Here is a 25,849-nt window from a genome sequence, read left to right as displayed (position 1 = left end):
GTAATTGATTTGATTGTTCCATTTGTAATTAAGTTTAAACTCATTGTGATTTGATTATGGACGACATGATTATGATTTATGACTTTTTTGTATTTTGTATTAGATAAGTTTAGTCGGTAAGTTAATTGTTTTTAATCCATGGAACTTACTAAGCTTAAATAAGCTTACTTGTGTCTTTTATTGTTTTCTTGTAAATACGTTCTTGTAGAAACATGTGATTGGATTGACTTAAAGAATCACACTATCTGGAAATCTTGTGGTAGTTTTTGAATGTTTAACTTAGGTTATATGACATGTAGTAGGTGAATTGAACTTATGTTGGTAATTTGTTAAACTTGAATGATGCTTTTCTTGATATAGATTTTGAGTACTTTTGAATATGTTTTGGTTAGTATATATGTATGTATGGCATTTGTTAGTATATGTGGTATAAGTTTTATATAAGAATGTGTTATGACAATTTAAAATATGGATTGATGGGAGTGGTGTTTTTGTATGAAATGCTAATGACGATTGAGTACTTTGAGTGCACATACTATGGTTTGAAATGTGACATTGATTTAGTAATTGAATTGTGGTGTCAATGAGGGCACATTGGTTAGATACTTAGGTTGAATACTTTGACATGTTTTGAGCTTTTTTAATTGAGTTTTGAAGAGGTTTAAGTTATGGTAATTGAGTTACTTGATGTCCAAGTCATTATTATTTTAGGTGCAAGTTTCACACGGCCAATGACACGGTTGTGTGACCCAACATCGAATGCACACATGGGCTGGCACATGACTTGTGACACGGCTGTGTGCCCATAGTTTGAATACTCATATGAGTGAACATACGGATTGGGACACGGCCGTGTTACCTGACTTCGAATGTCCACACGGTCTGGGCTATGTCACACGGCCTGGACTTACGGTCATGTGACCCCTGTTTCTTAAAATTGTTAGGATTTTAAATTTTTTTTTGTTTCAAACTGATCTTGGATTGATCCTAAATTGTTTTTAGGGCCTTGTAGGCTCGATTTAAGGGTCGTATTAACGGTTTTGTTATATTTAAATATGGTTAGTTGAGGATAGTATTTAATTTGTATAATTGCTTCTGTTTTGATATAGAATGTTCCGTTTTGTATAGTAACACTTTGTAAGTCTAATCCGACAATGGAAGCAGGTTAGGGGTGTTACAAGTACCAAGTAAAGTAGGGCATATAAAAGCTTTAGTGGGTGTATAAAAGCTTTAGTAAAATGGGGTGTTTTGATTCAAGTCATCTTTGACAATAACCGAATTTGGAGTCGTTATTCTTTTTTCCTTTTCTTTTTAACCAATGGTTGTAATAAAGAGAAGGCATGAATTGAGTATTGTGAAAATTGTCTCTCTCTTTCTCTTGTTTTCTTTTCTCTTTTCTATGAGTTTTCTATTTTCAGATTTGTGGTTTATCAGTGAAATAAACTGATATTTCTCAAAAATTTTTACAAAACTCTTTGTAAGATGAAGACCATATGACAGACACAATTACCTTCAAATCGCTTAAACTCAATTTTAATGGTGCCTATGGCTATGCTTATTGTTTTCCCATTAGAACCTAGCGTTAGAAGGACATAATGGATACTGCTTTAACTTGTTGAAACATGAAAGATTCAAAACCTAGTTATTTAGAATGTTTCGAGTTTTCTGATTTCTCATACTCTTTAGTTGCTGCTTGTGGAATTATGCCTCGTATTTTGCGACTTTTCTTCTCTTAGTTAAACTCTATTTTTAGTTTTCTATTTAAACTTCGATTAGTATATGTTATTTTAATATTAGTTGACCTACAAATTTAGCTTATAAATAGACCTTTTTTATGTTTACAAGCTTTCAGAGAATTTTATGTTTACGTTTTAAAGGTTCTTATTTCGGGGTTTAGTTTTATCTCCATCTTTTGTACTATTCATTTTTTCCGTTTTAGTGAAATTATCTTTGCTCGTGGTTCTTATCTTCTTCGGTGGGATTTTTCCACGTAAAATATTTGTATTCGATCTTTTCAATTATATTTGTTATTTTACTTGTTCGTTGCTTAACCGAGTTTATCACCAATAAATTTGTATTATAGCTAGTTTGATTTTTCAATTAACCCGTTCAAAGATGGAAGCAACAAGGTTTGATATTAATAAGTTCGATGGGATCACAAATTTCAATCTGTGACATGTTTGAATGACGATAATTCTAATTTAGAGCGATCCTCAGAAGGTCCATAAAGAGAAGAAGCTTGCAGACATGGATAAATCAGAATAGGATAAGTTAGATAAAAAGCTTTATCCATAATTCAATTATGTCTAATAAATAATGTGTTGCAAGAGGTTTTGATGGAAAAAAACAACATTCACCTTATGGAAAACATTAGAAGTCCTCTATGCGATAAAGTCTCTAGCTAATCAATTAATGTTGAAACAACGTCTATACATGTTCCGCATGTACGGAAGTGAGCACCTTAGAGATCACATCAATCAATTTATTACTCTTTGAAGACTTTTTTTTATAAAAATAAATCAAAATTTTTTATTAATTAAAAAAATGACCCACTTTTTTTATTATGTACGTAAATTACTTGAAATGAATAGTGAAAGTTGGTAGAGCCAAAGAGCTTAGTGCCACCCACTTGCCATGCCAGCCAATCATTGGCTACTAGAATTAAAAAATCAATATTTTTAGGTGGAGCCAATTTATTTGGCGTGACCTGTATAAATAACACTCTAGTACTGATATTTATGAATATTTCGGGGGGCTAGAGAATAAATAATAGTGGTGGAGTGATAATACTTTAAAATGACATACTTTTATGTGTTAATTACATATATATTTTGAGTACGATTCGACTAATTTGGGTTGTTTATGGTTTTTGATCTTGTAGGGACTACATTGAAGGCAAAAGAAATTTAGGGGCAAAAAGCGTGAATTTAAAGACAAAACGGGTCAACATGCGAAATAAGGAAAAAGTGGTGCGGAAAATTCAAAGTGTGGAAGACTTGGGACAAAATTTCAAAGAAGAGATTTATTAACATAAGACTTTATTTAAAATTTAATATTATTTTTAGGATTATTGTTTGGATTATTATGATATTGTTTAGATTTAATTTCAAATTATATCTTTTAAACAATATCATCTAGAGTTTAAATAGGAACAAACTAGATTTTTTCATGTACTATAAATAAGAGGATGGAGTGATATGAATATTCACTCATCACTTTTGTAAAAAACTCCTTCCCCCTAATGCTCTTAGCTTTTTTTGTTCATTTTCAAATAAAATTTCATTCCACTAAACTTGCGTTTCTTTTCCCGAAAAGGATGAGCAGCTAAACTCATCTAGCCAAAGGTTATCAAGACTCCTCCAAAAGAGTTCATGAGGCTTAAAACCCGCACTTAGCCATTTTCAACGAGTATCCATCATTTCTCTGCATTATGGGACTGACGCTTTAGTCCATATCCTTCCAAAAGTAATCTTTTCAACTTGTGCAATGAACGGTAGCTTTATATGTTTTGGGAAGGTTGCATAGTCAGTTGGGTAACTTACTGCGTCAGAGGTTGTTGAGCCCAAGAGACGAACTGGCGTGACATTTGCAATTGAGAAACGATGATCTAGTGTAAGATGGTCCCACAAAAGTGATGGTTGGATAGAGTCAGTTTCCTCTAGATCATAAGACTATAACTTAAGTGGAGCTGGTGGTCGTAGGTGTCTTCTTCCAGTATAATTGGTTTATTCAGTCATGAGAAGGATTACCTAAAAACCTATGATTGAACCAAATGAGGATCGAGATAACCGTTGGCTGCAATCCCTCAATTAGAAAACCCCTTTTTCTCAACTCTATTCCTTATCATAATTACAATTTTGATCTATTTAGTTTCGACTCATCCACATTTTTAATTATGTTTTATTTTTTTCCCAGGTCAGTTGTTTTTCTTGGGCACGACTGTGCCCGGGATTTTGAGAAACAAGGAGCTATGGCGATCTAGTCCTTGAGGATTTGACCCTACTCCCCTATACTATTTCTTTTCGTTATTTAGGGATAGGATATTTTTGGTGCTTTCAACGACACACCATGGAGCCAAATAGATTGGCACCACCAACTTCATTATGTCAAAATTTTTTTATAGTGATTTTTATTTTTATTTTAAAACTGAAATTATTGTTTTACTTGGTGGAGCCATAGAGAATGGCATGTTCACCATGCTACCATTAATTTTTTTGAGGTTTTTTTTTATAAAAAAAATTAATAAAAAATAAAAATTTTATTTTAGTGGAGCCATTATATTTGGCCTGACCACTTTGGTGGTGCCATTGAGAATGGTATGACCACCATAAAAATGAATTTTTCATTTTGGTGGAGTCATTCTCTTTACTTATATTTTTACCCAAGATCATTCCGTAAAATAATACCACGACTCGGGTTCTCTAAAGAAGAGGCGTGAACATCTTCAACCTCTTCTGGGCTTTCATCACCGATATTGTCCGGAACCTCACCAAGATCAAGGTCATTAAAATCTTCAACGTCATGATCAAAATCTTCATCATTATGGGTAAAGAGAATAGCTTTGCCAAAATAAAAAAAAAATCATTTTTTATTAAAAATAATTTAAAAAAAGCTCAAGAAAATGGCAGCATGGTGGTCACGCCATTCTCTATGGCTCCACCAAATAAAATAATCATTTTAGTTTTAAAATAAAAATAAAAATCACTAAAAAAAATTCTGACATAATAAAGGTTGTGACGCTAATCTATTTGGCTCCATCACTATTATTTATTCTTTGGCCCTCGAAATATTCAGAAATATTGGTATTAGAGTGATATTTATATAGGTCATGCCAAATAGATTGGCTTCACCCAAAAAATTGATTTTTTAATTCTAGAAACTAATGATTGGTTGACGTGGCAAGTGGGTGGCGCCAATCTCTTTGGCTCTACCAACTTTCACTATTCATTTCAGGTCATTTATGTACATAATAAAAAAAAGTGGGTCATTTTTACAATTAATAAAAAATTCGGGTTATTTTTATAAAAAAAGCTTCTTTTGAATGATTTAAAAAATGTTGAGGTTCAGATGGATGATGAAGATCAGACTATGCTATTATTCTGCTCTTTACCATTTTTATACATTCAATGAGACCCTAATTTATAATAGAGATAATCTCTCATTTGAGGATGTGAAGAGTCATCTGTTAAGTAAAGACAAACTCGACAATGAATTTAGTTTGGATAGCAAGTCAGATAGGGAAGCATTGGTTTTGGTAGCATTAACAAAGCGATACAAGAGATGTCGTTATTGTAAGAAGTTAGGTCACGTTAAGGCAGATTGTTACAAATTGCGAAATAAAAAGGGTTGCTGAGAGCATCGAGGAATATTTAGTTGGTGCTAATTTGGTCAATGACAAAGGTAATGATTCTTGTTGGTGTTAATAAGTGAAAACTCCGAGATTACGTCTGAGTGGATCCTGGATTCATGGTGTTCTTTACACATGTGTCCCAACAGAGACTGGTTCTCCACATATAATTCAGTTGAAGGTAGAGTTGTGTGCATGAGAAATGGTTCACCCAATAAGATCGGGATTTGGTACTGTTCAGATCATGATGCATGACGAGACAATTAAGACACTATCAGATGTTAAGCATATGTCTGACTTAAAAAAAATCTCATCTCCTTGGGAAATTTGGACTCAAAGGGTTATAAAATTAACATTAAGTCAAGTGACATTACGTATCCTATAGGGCTCTCGTTTTGATGAAAGGTAAAAAGATTTGCAATCTTTATGTTTTGGAAGGATTAATGATTACTAGTGAAATAAGACATCCCTCATCTGTTAAGGAGTCGAAGTCTACTCGTTTGAAGCGAAGACAACTTGGTCATAGGAGGGAAAAATATATGACCTTTTCGTAGAAGAGAGGTTCTCTTTTGGATGCAAGTTTTGGAAAGATAGGGCATTATGTTTGTGGAAATCAGATCCGAGTTAGTTTTAATTTGGCAATGCACAAGTCGAAGACTAGAAGTCTTCCAGCTTCTAAGAAAAACTTCGACTTAATTCATATCCTGCATAATTCGAGATAAGCCCATGGACCACGGGCTTTGGCAAAGAAGGCGTTGTGGAAATACGAGTCAATGTAGAGATTTGTGGAGTTATGCCTCCTATTTTTCAGCTTTTCTTCTCTTAGTTAAACTCTGTTTTTAGTTTCCCACTTAAACTTTGATTAATGTAGGCTATTTTAAAATTAGTCGACCTACAAATTTGGCATACAAATAGACCTTTTTTCCACCCTAGAAAGATAACCTCATTGCACATTTGGGTATTAACTTTTACAAGCTTTTAGAGAATTTTATGTTTACGTTTTGAGTGTTCTTATTTTTGATTTTAGAGTTTAGTTTTATTTTCATCTTTTATACTCTTCGTTTTTTTCGTTTTAGTGAAATTATCTTTAGCCGTGATTTTTACCCTCTTTAGAGTGATTTTTTCACGTAAAATATTTGTGTTCGATCTTTTCAATTTTTTTCATTATTTTATTTGTTCATTGCTTAACCGGGTTCATCCCCAACAGTGCTCACTACAAATTCAAATATAGAAGAGGATGATTCACAATATATATTGTAATGCCCAAAATTTTCCCGGCCCGCTACTAAAGTAAACCAAATGAAAAAACAAATATAATCAAAGTCCACAGTCCAAACACATGGGCCAAATGTGGCCCAAATTATTTTAACCCAATGTCTAGCCCAAATTGCTAATCCGCTATGGCCCAGTACAAACCCCATTAGCCTAAACCTAAACCTAAGCCCAATACCCTGGCTCGACTAACCCAACAGAAGGGGAAACCCTAGCATCAACCCCAACTAGCGTCGCAATCACCAGGCCTTCTCCTTGCGCGTGTTGCGCCTGCGCGCGTGTAGCCGTTCCTGCCCTAGCCTCTGTCACCTCCGCACGAGCATGCCTCTCCCACGTATGTGCCACGTCTGCGCCTCCGTACACCTGCAACGAATGCACACAAACAAGCAACAGAGCACAAGCAAACAAAAAATACGGGCAGAAATCGAGAGCAAATTAGAGAAAAATAGAGAAAATAAGAAAAAAAGGGGGATTCGGGAGAGGATTTTTTATTTTCTTTTAATATTCTGTAATTCGGGTTATAAAAAGAACCCAATACAAACGCTGTAAAGGGGCAGTTTTTAAGAAATCAAAAAAAACTCAGAAAAATTTCAAAGAAAAGGTGATTCTCTAGTTTTTTTGTTTATTCTTTGTTGGTTGCCCGTTCATTTTCTTCCTTTTTTTTAGTTTCATGCTCATTAGTGGTTAGTTGAGGAGAGAAATAATAGAAAGGAAGGGAGGGACGTACCTGGTCGCGCGATCTTAGCCCTCTTCGCCGTCGTCGGAGAACGGGCTAGGTTCGAAAGCTGTCTGAACGCCCTCAATGCGCAAAGCGGCGCAGAGAGGAGAGCATTCTCCCTTTTTTTTATTTTCCCTTTACTTATCTTTTTCTTTTCGTTTTAAAAAAGGTGAAGAGGTGGCTGCCATATTAGGGTTTTGGCCCTTCCATGATGCATGAAACGACGCCGTTTGGAGTCTGATCAGTGGCTCCAAAACGACACCGTATTGGTCCATACCTGCCGACCCGACCCAATACCTTAGGGATTCGCGTGTTTTTGCGGTGAAGGGTATATTTACGCACTTGGTCCCTTGTGTTTTATAGCGTATCAAAATCAAGTTTTTTTATTCTTTTAGATTCGGCTGGATATTTTATTTTTGTGTCATTTCAGTCCGTTCGAAGTGCCGCGTTTTGGGAGGACGGGGAATATTTCCCAATTAGTCCCCCATGTTATTCGCGCACTGCATTTTTGTCCTTCAATTTTATTTATTTTCGCTTTTTTCTTTTTGATTTTGTTCTAAAACCAATTTAATCCTTATTAGCTTGATTTAATTTGTTTTTTTTAACTCATTTAAGTATTTATATTTCATTATTTTTTGATATATTTAATTTTTAAATCTAACTTTATTTTTATATTTGTGCTTAATATTATTTTAAATCCTTTATGAATGTTGTTTAAATTTATCACATATTATTTTAAATTTATCATATAATTATTTTAAGTTTTCATGTATCATTCTTCAAATTTATTATGTATTATTCTATATATTCTTATGTAAATTTAATATTATTTATATACCATTTATGATATATTATTCATCCCATATTATTCTATTTTTACTTATTCTCATGTATATAATTATTTTCTTTAAAAAAACCCTACTTCATATTTCACTTGTTTCAACCTTTTTATATATTATTATGTATGTATATTATTTGGTATATTATGTATTTTTCTTATGTATTTGCTTTAAATTCGTTTCGTTATTACATTTTTTTGTCTAGTATTTCTTTTACTTTCCTTTAAATCTATTGCAAACTCGTATATATACATTATTATGACGAAATTTTATGCATAGAATTTATTGTACATTGATAATTTTGAATCTTCTCCCTTGCATGTTTTTTTTATTATTTTACTTTAAACTTATTATACTTTGTTTGTATTGATTTGCTTGATATTCCTTATAATTCATTTGCTTTTAATGTTAGTATTTGTAATATGTGATGTGAGATAATTGCTTACGTGTATTATATTGTTTGCTCATATCTATTGATTCTTTGTTGTTCATTAGCGTGCATCTTAATTCACGAATACCATTTCGTGTTCTACATTATTATTTCATCGTTTTATTCGTTTAAAAGACTATGTTTAATGTCATTTAAGTATCAATACGAATTTATTCAAAAATCTTCAAAACACTCGAAGTTTGGAATCCTCGAGAGAATTGAGCCCTAACGTATTGAGTTCCAATTTTCCTCGTCGAATCTAAATAATCGAATTTTTAAACATACAAATTTCAAATAAAAACCCATTCTCGGGGATTCGACACATTGTGTCGTAACGCATTGGATATGACATGTTGCTTTCTCGAGACGAGGATTTTTTCTAACAAATAAATAAAGGCAATATTCGATGTTTAGGACTTTTGTGAAATCGAACCTTAACTTACTGGGTTTTGATTTTCTCATTTGACCCGAATAATCAAATATCCTTCTCGAATGCATGGGTTTTTAAAGTTAAAAGATAAACTTAATTTTGAAGATTAAAAATGTTGTGCCCTAACTCACTGGGTGTGACTTTTTTATTTCCTTGAAATAAGAGTGTTTTATTATTCAACTTATTCAAAGTTAAAAGGATCGTATTTTAAAATCTTTCTAAATTTTGACATTAAGACATTAAACAATCAATTCGGTACCAATTTTGGGCGTCACGAGGGTGCCAACCCTTCTTCGTGCGTAACCGACTCCTGAACTTATTTTCTCAAAATTCACAGACCTAAAATTATTTTCAAAGTGATCCGATCACACCTCAATAAAAGATTGGTGGCGAACTCCCCAATTTTCATTTTTAAGTCGACAACTAAATTTTTTGTTTTTCAAATTAAAAATAGTTCCGACATATATAATATGCCTTTATTAACATTCCCTGCGAATCAAATAATATAAAAAAACAAATCCAGGCTGACATGAAAAAGAACAACCGACATTCACTAACAACCAATCCAATCACCATGAAACTCGGGGTTGCTCACAGGGGGTAAGTACCGTCTCCTTTTCATCTTTGTCCAGCCTGAGATTTTCAACGCCAATGTCGCAAGTCTATGTGTCAATTCTGCCCATGCTTCAACCAATCGATAGCTTTTGCCGAGGGAAGAAATGAATCCAAAAACACTTGGATTTGATTCATGATCCCTTTTGAGAGCAGTCTCCAGCCGAGTTACGGGCTTGCTGAAGTTGGATGGCGCATCGTCTTTGAAGCTCCCTAAGCTTGTCCATCAGTTCCAGAAACGTTGGCCGACTTCGAGGATCACTGGTTTCGGAAAAAGTTATAGTTTCACAGGTAATATCACAATTGAAAATTACAATGACTACAGGAGAAACAAAGTTTGCTTTTAATCCTGAAGACAATCGGATCAAAATTATAACTAAACTACTACCAAAGTCAATTATGTAAATGGTTCTTAAATAATTAGGTCATCATATCTTATTGTACGTAATTTGATTAAAATATCACGCGATGCTTGAGGCTTGTAATGGTCTGTGGTTCATAATATTGAATTAACTTATGTACCTGTATGCTACAGCTCGGATCTAAAAAAAAAGAAACCAAACATGAAAACGTTACGAGGAGATAACCCACCTGAGCCAGCAACTCTCTATTATCGAAGCCCACAGTGGATCTAAATCCTTCGGAATCTCAAGTCGTTGGTTCATGAACCCGACAGTTCCAATCACCTACAAGTATCCTAAACACACTGTTGTCCATATATGCAGAGCTACAAGACTTTATAAAGTGAAAATACGACTCAAAGATGGGATCCAACATAGGATCTCCTCTTTAGAAGAGATGCAGATGGATTGATGATCATAGACTCTTCGCATGCAAATATATTGCATTTTTTAAAATCAAAAGTTGAGAACTATACCTGCATTGAGTTGAGATTCTCCCAAGGTATCTTCCCAGTAGCAAGTTCCCATAATATGACTCCAAAACTATAAATATCGGACCTATGTGTTTCCCAGAAAGAACAAGAAATACAAGGTCAGTAGTGAATAAAAATGGTGAACGCGATTGGGCTCTGGGATGGGGATATGTTGTGTGAAGTGAAAAAGAGAGGAGAAGAGTCATTTGCAACATACTTCTCATCGGAGGGTTCATTGCGAAGAACTTCTGGCGCCATCCATTGAGGCTACAAGAAAATTCAACCAAACTATTAAGTTATGCATGCTCTCACAATGATTTAGACTTAGATTAATATTATTGATGAACTACAAGTTTCACTCAATACCGTTCCTTTCCCAGTCTTAGTAGTGAGAAACGTTGCATGCTTGAGACGTGACAAACCAAAATCGCCAACCTGGTCAAATGAAAGGTAGCCCTAAAACAAGTATCTTCGAAACCTGAGGCAAAACTGAAACTATATTTCCAATCTGGGTCGGAGCCAGGGGCTGCAGAGGCCCAAATCCCCTTAAAAAATTTTCATTTAGGCTTTTTATGATTTATAAAATTTTAAATTAATAGTAGTAAAATTACACTTTTAACTTAAAAAATGATAAAATTTAATTTAGTCCTTTAAAAATGATAAAGATATAAGCTATTAAAAGAATGAAATTACATTTATAATATGGTAAAAATATATAATTTAATTTCGGGCCCCTAAAAATATTTCTAGCTTCACCCCAATTCCAATTAAAACAGATGCACATAAATAAAGCAAACCTTCACAGTCCAATTCTTATCAACTAGGAGATTTGAAGACTTCAGATCACGATGAACGATAGTCGGATTGCAATGGTGAAGATAATTCATGCCTCGTGCCTTAGCAGTTCAAACAATAAGATGAATTAATGAGGGCAGGGCACTCCAGCGGTGCAAACAAGAATAGATTAAAAAAATACAGATTGGGGTATGATGGCACTACACGCCACCACAACCTGAGGAACATCACGAAGTTGCAAAAAAATGAGAACCCAAAACTACTTGAGACTCACAATATCCAGAGCCATATGAACACGCCGTTTCCTCTCTAATTTTGCAGCATTCCTCTGTAGCAATCGGAACAAACTCCCACTACATCGATAAAATATAAATAAGCATTCATTAACGATGAAGTAAATTAAACCAACAAATCTACTGTTTCAAAGAACAATAGATATGCAATGTTAATGTTCCATAAATGCCAAAAAGGAATTTCAAAAGGTGGAGATCGAACCGTTGAAGGAATTCAGTAACAATGCAGAGACGTTGAGGTGAAGTGACAGCTCCCATAAACAGCAGAACATTTGGATGCCGCAGTCTTTTCATCAGAGAAACCTTCAAAGCAGAAGGGAAATAGTCAGAGCAGAATTAGAAGAGGAAGAAAGAAACTCAAAACGATAACAAATGCAGTTATCTTAGCCAGTTGGCGACTGCAAAGCAATTTAAATGTAATTTTACAATAATGCACACCTCCTGTCTAAAAGAATGTATGACATTATCTGAATATTCCAGGTTCGGGAATACCTTGACAGCAACATCCTGCGATAACATGAAAATGGTTGATTTCCACAAATAGTAAGGTGATTTACATTTTTTTCATGCTTCCTACCATTTCTATGTAAAACCAATATAAATAACTAACGAGTAAAACAGCTCATGTATAGCAATGACATCATGCCTTCCATTAACCGGAATGGACTGCAAGTATGGCATAAGATCCCGAAATGAACTCCGGATTTTTCATATTGCACTGTCTATATTAGACTTAAGGATCAATGTAGGTGATGAACCTATAATACTCAACACCATATAGAACAATTGGCTGATGGGTATGTCACCAATTTTCCAATTTATACGAACTCAACACCATATAGTACCATCAATAATGTGTTTATTCATCCTCCCAAAAAATAAGGCAGTGAAAGGAGTAAGAGAACATACTGAGGCATACCACAGACCATGATATACTGTTCCACAAGAACCTACAAGGAAAGCAAAGGAGAATTAAGTACTTAAATAAGTAAGTACAGACCATGATATTACCCACGACATCAAGTAAGAATGAAGTAGAATCAGTGGAGAGTTTTAACATAAAGTAATGGCTCCAGTTATAAACAAGTTCATAATTCCTTCATGTCTCCCAGTTGCTGTTAGTTGAAGGAAATTACCTTGCCCAATTTGCTCCCCGATCGTCAACTCTTCCCACAATATTTCATAATCTACACAGTCAGTGTCCATATGAACTCTATTAACAGGACTACCACCAGTACTCCCCGAGCTGCTGGTACTGCTTGTGCTGTTAACATTAGCAGAAGATGATGAAGAACCTAATGCGTCATTGTTGATAGGTCTGTCGTGCTCATTAATATGGTCTTCAGGTTTTGTACCCAAATATGGGCCCTTTAGCAGAAATGTTTCATTCTCTTGATCATTACCCTCACAAGGCCTTATGGAATGAGTAGTCTTGGCCTCTGATTCTTCTTGACTGTTCCCTTTCCAAGGCAAAGATATCCCTGTCAGAGCTATAAAGGTCGTAAATTTTTGGACTCCAGGTTTTCCTTCATTCTCATCACCAAAATCTATAGAGTTCATTACAGTGGACTCGTTATGAAAAGGATAAAGTACACCATGGGTGGGTGGCCGCATATCTCCCTTAGGTGTACAGACTCCACTGGAAGTTGCGTCTTCGTTATGATCATAAGGATCAACACGATTCTCGCCTGTCCTAATTCTGGATTTCACTTTGTTGCTCACCTTGGACGCCTGCTTTGGTTAACTCGTGAATCAGCCCAAATCAAAACAAAAGAAACCAAAAATAAGCATATATAAAGAATTAAGAAACTAATACCAAATTTGATATTTTTGATACAATTGCAGCTTGCAGAGGCTGCTGAGGATCAAGACCAAGTTTAACCGAGATGGCGTTTTTAGACCGGATAAATGCTGAAGAATTTCCTTTCGGTTGCCTTTCAGCTGAAAATTCAAACTTGGTTTCTTGAAAAGGCCGCGAATCACAGGTCACACAGGTGATTCCCACCACAGAACCAATTTCATCATAAAAAGGAGTAACAGTTGTAACTACAGAAATATTCTCCCCTATTCTATTCTTAATAGGAAACAGCCCAGCCCAACTCTCCCCAGCAGTAACCAGATGAACTATATTAGCTGCAATCCTGAAATACTTAGGTTGACAAACAAGCTTAATAATATCTTGTCCTAAAGCTTCTGCTTCTGAATAACCAAAAAGTTTTTCAGCAGCTCGGTTCCTGCAAAAACACACACACACAAAATTTTAAGAAAAAAAATCACGAACATTGCAACTGAAAAAAAGAAGAAAGGAAAGAAAGTAACCCTATTTAAAGTTTAAACTTACCAATAGAATACACGGCCTCCAAGATCATATATATAAACAGATTGTCCCATAGACTGTAAAATATTTAAATACTGACTGTTAGTCAAATTAGCCGCCGCTGTCCATGAATTCCCGGTTCTTGTTCTTTCTCCGTCGCCATTTGAGGTGCCGCAGCTCCCGCTCTCTATTTGCGACGGAAGTCGAACAGAACCAGAACCGGCAGCAGCCAACGCGTCCCCGAGAAATAACGGCCATTGAGGGGAAGTACGGCTGGATCCTCGACGAGTTGAATCGTGAATTGACTCACCACCGGATTGTTTTAACCTTGACATTTCTCGCATGAGATGCGCATGTCCTACTTGCAGTTCTTGGATCTTCCTCAAGAGCTCCTCCCCTTGCGGCGTTTCCATTGTTTGCTTTCCCTTCCTTTACACAATCAATTTGAAAAACACGCGAAGCTTCAAAGCTTTGACAATTAAATAAATTAAAATTCAAAGGTTTTTTTATCACCTTCTTCCACTGCGAAACTCTCCTCTGTTAAGGAAGCCAAAACTCAGAAAACTCCACCCGTTTCCTTTTGCTTCCTGTTGGCGGTTTCTTTCTTTCTTTTTCTTTTTTTAATTTCCTAATTAAGTTGGTGTCCGACACCTGTTCCTGTAAAAGATTAATATACAATTTCTTTTAAATATTTTATAATAATATTTTTTTAAAAATGAAGTTGTGTTAAATATAATTTACATATAATTTTTGCATTGTTCTAAATTTTTACATAAAATACAAAATTCTCAATAATAATATTTGGTATTTATAAAAATAATACTTATTATTTTATAAAAAATAGATTTTTTTTATAATTTCTGAATTAATTTGAAATGCGTAAGCCTTTAGATAATAAATACGTAGATAAGTCAAAGTTAAACTCTCTTTTGACCAAATGCTTAAATACAGCAAAGATCATGGGTGAGCTTTCACGCGTTATTACCTCACGTGGTTAGTATAAAGCTAGTGAAAACGATGGGTTTTTACGTTACGGTCCAATTCATGTGGCGCGTTTATTACACGTTCTAATTTGTGGGGTGTTTTCTCCTTGTTTTAGTCAGGATTTCGGCTTTCACTTTTCCGCTTAGAGTTAAAAGGCTTGAAAACCCTCGGTTTTTTGGATACTTCCAAGTTTAAATTCGCTAAATTCAGATGCCTTTTGTTGCTAATTTAGGGGGCTTAATTGAAGACAGTTTGGGAGGGAGTAGAGGTGTCCATGGCCGGGCGGCCCAGTCTGACTATTCGTCTAAAATATGAGAGGGTTTGGGTAAAAATATAGGTTCAAAATATGAGTTTAAACAAAAAAACTAGGCCCATTTAGAGAACAGGCCGAGTCACGGGCACCACTTTTTGGCCGGTTTATAAAAACCGCTTATTCCTATCATTTTTTTTAAATATTGGTTTATTCACATGATTTCTTTATTTCTTCTATATTTTTTAGTAAATAAGTTGGTGGGTTAACTTTAAGGTTGAGATTGATAGCTTTAAATTTACTTTTTAAAAACACACACTATTTTTTAAGAAATAGTTTGATTATTTATTTTTGTTAAATTATAAAGTAAAACTTTTGAATATTAAAATTTAATCTAAATTTATATATATTTTGTATTTTGAGAACTTAGTTTCTCAATTTTTACTTTTAAAAGTTTATTCTTTCTACGGTTTGAATCTAAAAATTTAAGTTAAGTTGTTATCACCATTAAATTTATTTTATTAAACTCTCTAATGTGACATTTTGAAATTAAAGAAATTTCACTCGGTACTTATATAATAATAAAATAACGTTGAAAATATTGATTAGGTTTTTTTCTTAATAACACACATTTAAACTCGTCATGATAAAAACTAATTTTTTCCTATTGGAATAATGTTTTTAAGAAAACTTTGCCTTAAGATTTTGATTTAAATAGTTAACAATATTAATTATTTAGACTAACTAATCACGTTATAAAAGTAGAGAAATCAAATGATGTAAAAAATAAAAATATATAGATTAAATCTCAAATTTTAATATAGTGCATGGGCCAAACTAAAATTTAACCATTTTCTTTATAATGTGAGAAAAAGAAAAGTAAGGTAAATCTAAAATAAATTGAAAACCACTGTTAATCTCTAATATGAACATTTAAATTATATATAATCATGTAACATTTTAATTAAAATGTTAAATTTATTAACTGTTTAAATTAATTAAAAATATTATAAAAATATAAAAACTAAATTATATTAAAAATTAAAATATATAAATTAAATTTTAAAAATTTAAAAATTTTAAATTTAACTATTATTTATAAAAAAAAATGAACCATAGTGTTACACGTGACTTTATATATAATTATATAGATTCTAAGGTATGCATCATAAATCAACCATTGACTCAATTTTCAACTCTTTAAGGTTAAATTCTTAAAGCACTTTTCTTAGTATAACTAATCTTTTCAACTCATCATTTATAATTTTGTATTAAATTGTTAATTTTAATAATTATATATTAATTTAAGCTTACTTGTTTCTTGGCTTTAATATTTATATAATAGTGAATCTATATTTAACAATTAGATTTTTCAAATAAAATAAATTAACCATCTTTATTTATTTGAAATGTGATGTGTAAAATATAAATAAATTTAATATATCCTCCAATTTAATGATCCGGGAGAGTTAGGAGTAGTTTAAGAATGATAGCAAAAAAAAGCATGAACAAACTCATTTAAGTAATAAAAATTTTGTAAACTACATGAATTGTCACTAAATTTTGATTAAAATTACATTTTTGATATGCAACTTTCAAAAGTTACATACTAGTCGCGTTATCGAGTTCTTGCATTTTGGTTATTCATTTGTTACTCCCTTAATAAAATGATATTATGATACGTTATCTCGATGGGTTAATAACTAATTTTACTCTTAAATTATAACTAAAATATCATTTTTAATACATTTAAATATTTTTAACAATTATCTAAAAAAATCAAATATAAAAATATAAAAATTCTTAAAATTGGTAATTTATTTGCTAAAATTATAAAAGAAATTTTAAAATTATAATTATATGTTTTTAAAACAAATCATAAAATTTTAAAAAGTCGAATCGGCAATATTACATTGTACAAATGAACGCACGCTTCCTCTCAATATTCAGCGATGATCCTCTTTGGACATCAAGGTGGGATCTTTTAGGAGCAACACAGTTGTTGCCATCCGTTTATCTAGTATCTAATAGAAAATATGTTGTACTCTTAGAAATTAAAACATGAAATTCTAAAAAATTCTAAAAATTATGGAAGTGTTTCTCAAAATATCAAGTTTTTTTTTTGTATTATTATTATTATTATTATTATTATTATTATTATTATTATAAAAATATAAAATTACTAAAAAAATGCACATCCAAAATGAATCTAGACAAATGGATGATGTCTAGATTCATCTAAATCAGAACATTTGTTTGTCCATATTAATTGTGCATGTGAAATAAAAAATCAAGTTTTTTATATTATTATTTTTGAAATTATTAAAAATATAAAATCACAAAAAAATGCATGTCTAAAATAAATTTAGACAACATCTAGATTCATCTAAATCTTTGTTAAGTAAAATTAATAATGTCAGTTGTTCTAGTCTATTGTTAATATCCTAATCCTTAAGAAGTTGTTATTCATGCAATCACTTCCCTAGTTATTAGGTTGCAGTTCCGATTTTCTCTTTTAGTTGCTAATTTTTAGCTTTCATCTGTTATATGTACTGCTTATTTATAGATTTCCTTTCTGAATAAAGTTGATGTGAATATTTCCACTTCTTCTCATCTCTTCTACTTTACTTGAAACTCTGCTATTCTTTACTGTTAACAGTGGTATCAGAGCTTGGTTTCGTTTAATAGCAATGGCCTTTGACAGCTTTGTACAACCAGTGATTCCTCGCTTTGATGGTCATTATGATCATTGGCGAATGCTAATGGAGAATTTCCTGAGATTAAAAGAATATTGGCAAGTTGTCTCGGATGGAGTACCATAATTAACAGCAACAATGATAAACGTACAAAGGACAGAAATCCAAGGAATGAAATTGAAGGATTTGAAGGCTAAAAATTATTTGTTTCAAGCTATTGATCGTTCAATCTTGGAGACCATTCTTTGCAAAGACACCTCTAAGAAGATCTAGGATTCGAAGAAGAAAAATTATGAAGCCTCAACAAAAGAAAAGAATGAACAACTTCAAACACTTTGTACAGAGTTTGAAAACCTTAAGATGAAGTCTGGTGAGTCAATTGCAATTTATTTCTCATGAGTCATGGCAATCGTCAACAAGATGCAGATGTACGATGTATATCATCATAATTGAAAAGATACTCAAATCCTTGACACCGAAATTCAATTTTGTTGTCTATGCAATTGAGGAATCCAAGGATATTGATGACCTTTCAATTGATGAGCTGCAAAGCTCTTTACTAATACATGAACAAAAGATCAAGCAGCAAGACAATGGGGAGCAAGCTTTGAAAGCTTCAACAGGTAATCACTCGATGTTTAAAGGAGGTAAAGATAGAAGTAAAAAGGAGAGAAAGTCAATTTTAAGGAAGATGATGGAAACCAAGAGGTCATAACTCAACAACTCATTGTCTAAGGTCAGCAAACAAGTCAAAAGTTGAATGTTATAGGTGTCACAAGTATGGTCATTATTAGTTAGAATGTCGAACTAATTTAAATAAGCAAAATAGGGAAGAATCAACTAATTTTGCAAAATAAGAGGAAGAGGTGTCTCTTTTGATGGTGTGTCATATGAATGAATAAACACAACAAAACTTGTAGTATCTAGACACTGGCTGTAGCAACATGTGTAGAGATAAGAGAATTTTTTTCGAACTAGATGAATCTTTTCGCAACACTATCAAGTTTAGTAACAGCTCCACGATATTTGTCATGGGAAAAGGAAAAATCACTCTCCAAACCAAAGGAGAAATTATCCACACTATTTCTAATGTTCTCTTCATTCCAGAATTGAAGACCAACTTACTTAGTGTGGGTCAGTTGCAAGAGAAGGGGTACGAAGTCTTCATTAAAAATGGAGTATGCAGAATTCAAGATGAGAAATTGTGCTTAATCACTCAGGTGAACATGACATCAAATTGAATGTTTCTATTTTATCTCTAAAGTCTCACTCATTCATGTTTTTTAACAAAAGTGAAGGATGAGGCTTGGTTATGGCATTTCCCCTAAGGGCATCTCAACTTTGATGGGCTCAAAACGTTACAGCAGAAAAATATGGTGACAAGCATCTCAAAAATTCAGATTCCTTCTCAAGTATGTGAAGAATATGTCATTGATACACAACATTAGGAAACATTCCAAAAAGGAAAATCATAGAGAGAGAGGAAGGCGTTGGAACTTGTGCATTCAGACTTGTGTGGACCCATCAATCCAATGTCAAATAGAGGTAAACGATATTTTATATCGTCCATTGATGATTTTAGTAGAAAAACTTAAGTATATTATTTACATGAAAAATCTGAAGCAAAAGTTTAGTGTTGATTACAAGGAAGTCTTCACTCCAGTAGCTCGGCACAATATAATTAGATTGGTGAAAGCATTGCATTCTTGGTCCATTTTTCAGTGAAATCAGCATTCTTGCATGGTGATCTTCAAGAAAAGGTATTCATCAATCAACCCCTAATTATGTGAAGCTCGAATGTGAAAATAAAGTTTATAAATTGAAAACGGCACTATACAGGCTAAAACAAGCTCATCGCACTTGGTATAGTCGAATCGAAACCTATTTCTTACATGACGGATTTCAAAAATGTTCGTATGAGCATACTCTGTTTGTTAAGATTGGAGAAGATGGAAATATGCTTATTGTATGCCTATAGGTTGATGATTTGATTTATACCGAAAATAATGTCACCATGTTTGAGAAAGTTAATCAGTCTATGATGCTTGAGTTTGACATGGCCGATCTTGGAAAGATGCATTATTTTCTTGGAATTGAAGTGGTGCAATCTCCAGTTGGAATTTTTATTTCACAAAGAAAGTATGTACAAGATGTTTTGATTAGGTTTCAAATGAATGAATGCAATTTAGTTACCAGTTGAGTTTGGTTTGAAGTTAAATAAAGATTAGGAAGGGAAAAAGGTGGACAACACTTTCTATAAGCAAATTGTTGGTAGTTTGATGTATTTAACTACAACAAGGCCCGAGATTATGCACTCTTTGAGTTTGGTCAGTAGATACATGGAGAATCCAATAGAGATGCATATCGTCGCTGCCAAAAGAATTTTTCGATACTTGCACGGAACAAAAGAATATGAACTATTTTACAAGAACGCGATGAAGTCAGATTTTGTTGGGTTTACTAACAGAGATTGTGCAGGCGACACGGTTGACAAAAAAAGCACTTCAGGTTACGTCTTTATGCTTGGTTCCGAAGCTGTTTCATTTTCATCTAAAAAGCAACCTATTGTTATTTTGTCAACAACTGCAACTGAGTTCGTTGCACCAACTTCATGTGCGTGTCAATTGGTTTGGTTAAAAAAAATTCTTGAAGATTTGCAGTTCAAAAAGGAAGGAGCTATTGCAATCTATTGCGACAACAACTCAACCATTAAACTTTCAAAAAATCTCATTCTACACGGAAGAAGCAAGCACATAGATGTGAAGTTTCATTTCTTAAGGGGTCTCACAAAGGATGGAACAATAGATTTTTTCTACTGCAAAAGTGAACATCAAATTACCGATATAATGACCAAACCTTTGAAGTTATCTATGTTTCAAAAACTTTTAGTTTAAGGGAGGGAATGTTAAGTAAAATTAATAATGTCAGTTGTTTTAGTCTATTATTAATATCATAATCCTTAGGAAGTTGTTATTCATGCAATCACTTCCCTAGTTATTAAGTTGCAGTTCCAATTTTCTCTTCTAGTTGCTAATTTTTAGCTTTCATCTGTTATATGTACTGCCTATTTATAGGCTTCCTTTCTGAATAAAGTTGATGCGAAGATTTTCACTTACTCTCATCTAGAGGTGCTCATGGGCCAGGCGGCCCGGCCCGACGGCCCGCCCGAAATATGGGAGGGTTTGGGTAAAAATATAGGCCCGAAATATGGGCTTAGGCAAAAAAATGAGGCCCATTTAGAAAATGGGCCGGGCCTCGGGCACAACCTTTTTTTGCCCGGGCCCGGCCCGATATAATAAATATATTTATTTTTTTATTTTTTTAATTTTAAAATATTTTAAAAATAATTTTTAAATTTTAAAATATTTTAAAAATACTTTTTTTTTAATTTTTTTAATTTTAAAATATTTTAAAAATAATTTTTAAATTTTAAAATATTTTAAAAATACTTTTTTTTTTAATTTTTTTAATTTTAAAATATTTTCAAAATATTTTTAAAATACTTTTTTTAATTTTTTTAATTTTTAAAATAAATTTTTGGTATTTTATTAAAAAAATGGGCTGGGCCGGGCCGGCTCGAGCTTATGATTTTTTCCCGGGCCGGGCCTGGGCAAAATTTTAGGCCCATATTTCGGGTCGGGGCCTAGGACCCGAGCCGAAATTTTTTATGGGCCCGGCCCGAACCCAGCCCGGCCCGGCCCATGAACACCTCTACTCTCATCTCTTCTACTTTACTTAAACTCTATTATTTTTTATTGTTAACAATCTTGACATCCATTTATCTAGATTTATTATACACAAAAATAAGAAAGCTATCATTTCTATCTTTTTTTTTGGAATTTAAGGTTTAGGATCATTCTCCTGACCAGTTCTCGATTCGAGCGACCAATCCGGTTCAAGCAGTTCTATCAAAATGTAACAACTCGACAACGTTAGTGACTATTACATAAATAATTTTGAAAAATTATGTGACAAAAACGTAATTTTAATATATGTTTTTCTAACATCTCTCAATATTCAATAATCACATTAAATTTTAATAAAATTTGAAATCAAACGATATCTACCCATTAACTAAAAGATAAACTCTCTTAAAATTATTTTCTTCAAATTTGAGTATCACTCAACTTAGCATGGATAAGATCATAATCAAAATCACTTTATTCTAATAAAACTTATGAAATTACACTTCGGAAACAATTTCCTACCATTAGGAATTGTTTCAAAGAAAAAGCAAAATCAGGAGCTTCTTAAAATAATTAAAACTAATATTAAAAAATTAAAACACCTAAACTTCACTTTTCAAGTTAGAGAAATCAAAACGACAACAAGGGCAACATTTCTTCTTCTTTAGCCAGGTTACAATGCAAGCTTCGTGAAAAACATGCGAGCAAGGCATGCGAGCCGCTTCGCCACCCACTGCCAATTCTTCCAAACAAATCGTACAATCTTTTTCCGCCGTTTCAACCACCGTCTTCCTCACACTCCCCGCCACCACTTCCATCGCCACCCCTTCATCGTCATCATCATCTTCGATATCCATATCATCACTCCCAAAGTCAGGCACTTCATTTACAACAGCCTCAATCTCCACTTCCATTCTCAAAACCTTCCCATCTGCATCCCTAGCAGCCGCCGCCAAGTGAACTGCTGTGGTCGCTATTTCTTCCACCATGGACTGTTGAACCGGAACTCGCATAGAGTTAAGCATGTCTAAAACGGCACCGTTGCCGTCGTTAATCAAGTCGTCTAAAGGAAACTCGTGTATCACTTGAGAAAGAATCCTCCCGGCTTCCTCAAACAGTTCATTGGCAATGATAAACGTGGCCTTAACCTCAATTTCAAACACAGCAGAAGAAGGAGAAGAAGAGGAAGAAGAAGAAGAAGACAAAGGTTTGAGTTGTGGGACTTCCATGTTCATGTCCAGATACATTTGAGGGAAGTTGTTGAATTCCTCTGCCATTATTTATTAGAGAGAAACATAATAAAAAAAAAATCAATGCGTTGCGGGGAAGAACGCGAAGTGGACACTGAGAAAGTGGGTAACGAGGAAATTTGTATTATTATAAGAAACAAGTCGGCCCGGAATCCTGATGTTCTTTTACGCGGTTTTCTAACTTCTTGCTGTCGGCCATTTGAAGACAAAGCCCATTCATTTGGGCTAAACCGCTCAGTTTCTTAAACCAAACTCAAGCCTGCGCCTGCTTAAATATTTGGTTAAAATCACTTTTACTCCCTGTACTTTAGAAATATTTGATATTTAGTCCTCATAATTAAAAAGTAAAAAACATTGAATCCTTCTATTTTTTATTTAAAAATTATAATTAGTTTGGTCTATAAACTTTAAAGTATTCTAATTACATAGCTAAACTATCAATGTTATATCAATCAAGTTCTTTTATTATTAAAATCGTTAATTTAACCATTAAATGACACGTGAAATATTATATGACATAACTTAAAATGAAAAATTTAAAGAAAAGTAAAAGTTGTCACATAATTTTTAAAAGTAAAAACCAAAAATAAAGTAAAACCGAAAAAAGTGGGAGTGAATGATAAAACACCTGTAAAAGCTTTGAAAACCTCAAAACCAAGATATTTACAACATCCTTTTTTATAGTATTCAGTTTTCTTTAAAAAAAATTTTAAGTTATGACACAGGGCAAAATACCATTAAAGGCCCATTTTTTTTTAAATTTACCGAAATGGGCCCGGTATTTTATTATTTACCGGAATGGGCCATTTTTCCCGAAAACGCGTCCCCGTCAGCGCGATGTCAGGGGACATGTTAGCAAAACGCGTCCCTGGGGGTGCGCTTTGCTTACGTGGACACAAAGCGCGCTTACGAGGACGTGCTTTTCTGCCACGTAGGCAAAGCGCGCCCCTAGGGATGCATTTTGTTGTCACGTAGCGCGCCATTGGGGACGCGTTTTTGCCGTTTCTCCACCGTTAGGTTTTGAGTTTTTAAGGTTAGGGTTTAAGGTTTTTAGGGTTTAGAGAAAAAATTAAACAAATAAGGGATTAGGGATTAGAGTTTCGGGTTTAAGATGCTTTATCAGAAGAATTTCTAAAATCGCGCCCACGAGGACGCGCTTTTGCTACAGTTGGTCCTGAAAAATAATTTCAAGTTGACGTTTCCGAGAAAATAGTATAAAAAAATGCTTCAAGCAAGATGCTTTATTAGAAGAATTTCTAAAATCGTGCCCACGTGGACGTGCTTTTACTATAGTTGGTCCTGAAAAAATAATTTCGAGTTGACGTTTCTGAGCGAATAGTATAAAAAATAATTTGATAGATCCTCCGGTTTGTTTTGTTGATAGGAAGTTTCAATGGCTTGAATGATGCCTTCCATAACCTCTGAAATTCCCACCATAGGTTGATCATGATTCGTCGGCCCAATATTAGATGGTTTCTTACAGTGCATTTCGCCTCTACAGTGACCTCCACTGCTCTTCCCATACTCTCCTTTCCGTAACACCAAATTGAAACATTTCATTTTCTTTCCTAGAGCCTGATTCGTGTGCAATAACAAGACAATAGGCTTTGTGTTTATTTCTATCTAGGTTCGTCTTAAAATTTACAGCTTGGGTATTCAAATTACCAAACGGCCTATCAAAGCTTGATTTCACCAAACTTGCTCCATCATTTAACCCATTAGCACATTTACTTAAATGAAGCCCTGGACCACTATTATTGGGTCTCAATATCTGTAGATTTTTCCTATGTCCATTAGCTACAGCTACTCCTTTCCCTTTTTCCCTAGAAATAATTTTCCTATTCCCACCGACATCATCAGCCGCCTTCGAACTCATCCCTTCCACATATCTCAGCAAATCCATCGTAACCTCGTTGTTTCCTTTTTTAGCAACAGAATCAACTCCGTGATTAATGGCTGCACTATCAATTCTGCCCTCCCCCAGAATAAAGAGACGTGATCCCTTTAATCAGGTGTCTTGACAACCGTTAGCCACTATTTCAGACCCTTTAAGCCTTTCTCTCTGTTTTCATTCCACTAACATCCAAGGACCAAATTATTATTTTTCAACCTTATTAATAAGATTTGATTCCTCCGTAACTAGTGCAGTGGTGTCTGTCGAGTTTCCCATAATGTTTGTCTCTCCCCCTGAATAGAGTATAGTTGTATGCCCATACAACCCATAAGTAAAATAGATATTTGGTGAAGACTCGTATTCGACCCTCTGCGTTTTACCATTTATTCGAACATTGGAAATAAAAGGTTTTCTGAGATCTACACACACCGCCAACTGAGCGAACCTTCCTCATATTGTTGTATTTGTATGTTCATCAATTTTAATCACTGGCCCAATTGTTTTGCCTATAGCCCGAAGCAGGAATTCTGAGTAGTATCCTTTCGATAAACCAAGCAATTTTATCCAAACAATTTGATTATCTACTTCTATGTTAGCAGCCAAGAAATCTGAGGACCAAGGTCTTATCGTTAGGTAATGACCAAAGATTACTTATGGACCACCCAAATTCTGTCAAAATCATCATTGTCCTGGAAATGAACAAGGTAGAAATCGTTTTCCAAATCCATCAATTGAAATCGACCCCGTGGTTTCCACAGTGAAGAAACCTTATTTAGCAATGTATTAAACCCTATCTTCTTCCCTAATAGCTTTACCACAACAGTTAGGGCCATTTTGTGCTCTATAAATTGTTGAACATGATCGAAGAAAGTAATTGATGGAACTCCACCCACTAGCACCGTGGTTACATCTCCATCCTGCAATTCAAAATTTTACTCTAAATCTATCATTGAATTGTGACTCGTTGGATCACCCATCAATTTAGTTTTATAAGATATCCTTGTCGTATTCACAGTCTCAGTCTATATGGCCTGTCCATTTCCATCCACAGTCGAATCTGAAGGCTCATCCATACGTCGCCTAACCTTCTTCGTTGCCCTACCCACACCATTATTCGAACTCGTAGAGTTCGTTCCAACCACAAAGTCAACCGGAGGGAGAG

The 25,849-nt window shown here is 33.9% G+C and overlaps 2 protein-coding genes and 1 long non-coding RNA gene across 5 annotated transcripts; all 3 read right to left on the bottom strand.

Moving 5' to 3' along the window:
- Positions 1-6,608: 6,608 nt before the first annotated feature.
- LOC107908375 (uncharacterized) lies at positions 6,609-7,483 on the bottom strand. Its single transcript, XR_001687000.1, has 2 exons — positions 7,347-7,483; positions 6,609-6,982 (listed from the first exon to the last, which is right to left on the bottom strand). It is a non-coding gene; the product is annotated as an uncharacterized lncRNA (long non-coding RNA).
- Positions 7,484-9,419: 1,936 nt separating this feature from the next.
- On the bottom strand, positions 9,420-14,571 carry LOC107910572 (dual specificity protein kinase shkD). 3 transcript variants are annotated; one of them, XM_016838450.2, is made up of 14 exons: positions 14,441-14,571; positions 13,952-14,356; positions 13,427-13,844; positions 12,747-13,341; positions 12,520-12,560; positions 12,049-12,117; positions 11,813-11,913; positions 11,592-11,670; positions 11,320-11,418; positions 10,889-10,957; positions 10,740-10,789; positions 10,526-10,607; positions 10,240-10,334; positions 9,420-9,909 (listed from the first exon to the last, which is right to left on the bottom strand). In XM_016838450.2, the coding sequence occupies exons 2-14, from the start codon at positions 14,338-14,340 to the stop codon at positions 9,783-9,785; spliced, it is 2,214 nt and encodes a 737-aa protein (XP_016693939.2). In that variant the 5' UTR covers positions 14,341-14,356; positions 14,441-14,571; the 3' UTR covers positions 9,420-9,782. The 3 variants fall into 3 exon arrangements, 1 of the variants encoding a protein (XP_016693939.2); XR_001687675.2 differs by having other exon boundaries at positions 9,762-9,909; positions 10,240-10,345; positions 13,952-14,562; XR_005910103.1 differs by having other exon boundaries at positions 9,867-9,909; positions 10,240-10,375; positions 13,952-14,562.
- A 7,432-nt stretch (positions 14,572-22,003) lies between these two features.
- On the bottom strand, positions 22,004-22,880 carry LOC107910573 (E3 ubiquitin-protein ligase AIP2). Its single transcript, XM_016838451.2, has one exon. It carries the CDS (start codon positions 22,818-22,820, stop codon positions 22,146-22,148), a length of 675 nt encoding a protein of 224 aa, XP_016693940.1. The 5' UTR covers positions 22,821-22,880; the 3' UTR covers positions 22,004-22,145.
- Positions 22,881-25,849: the final 2,969 nt, after the last annotated feature.

Source organism: Gossypium hirsutum, chromosome D02, assembly GCF_007990345.1.
Source record: "Gossypium hirsutum isolate 1008001.06 chromosome D02, Gossypium_hirsutum_v2.1, whole genome shotgun sequence".
Lineage (NCBI taxonomy): Eukaryota > Viridiplantae > Streptophyta > Magnoliopsida > Malvales > Malvaceae > Gossypium > Gossypium hirsutum.
The sequence above is the reverse complement of the archived record's forward strand: the minus strand, read 5'-3'. Positions and strand labels throughout refer to the sequence as shown.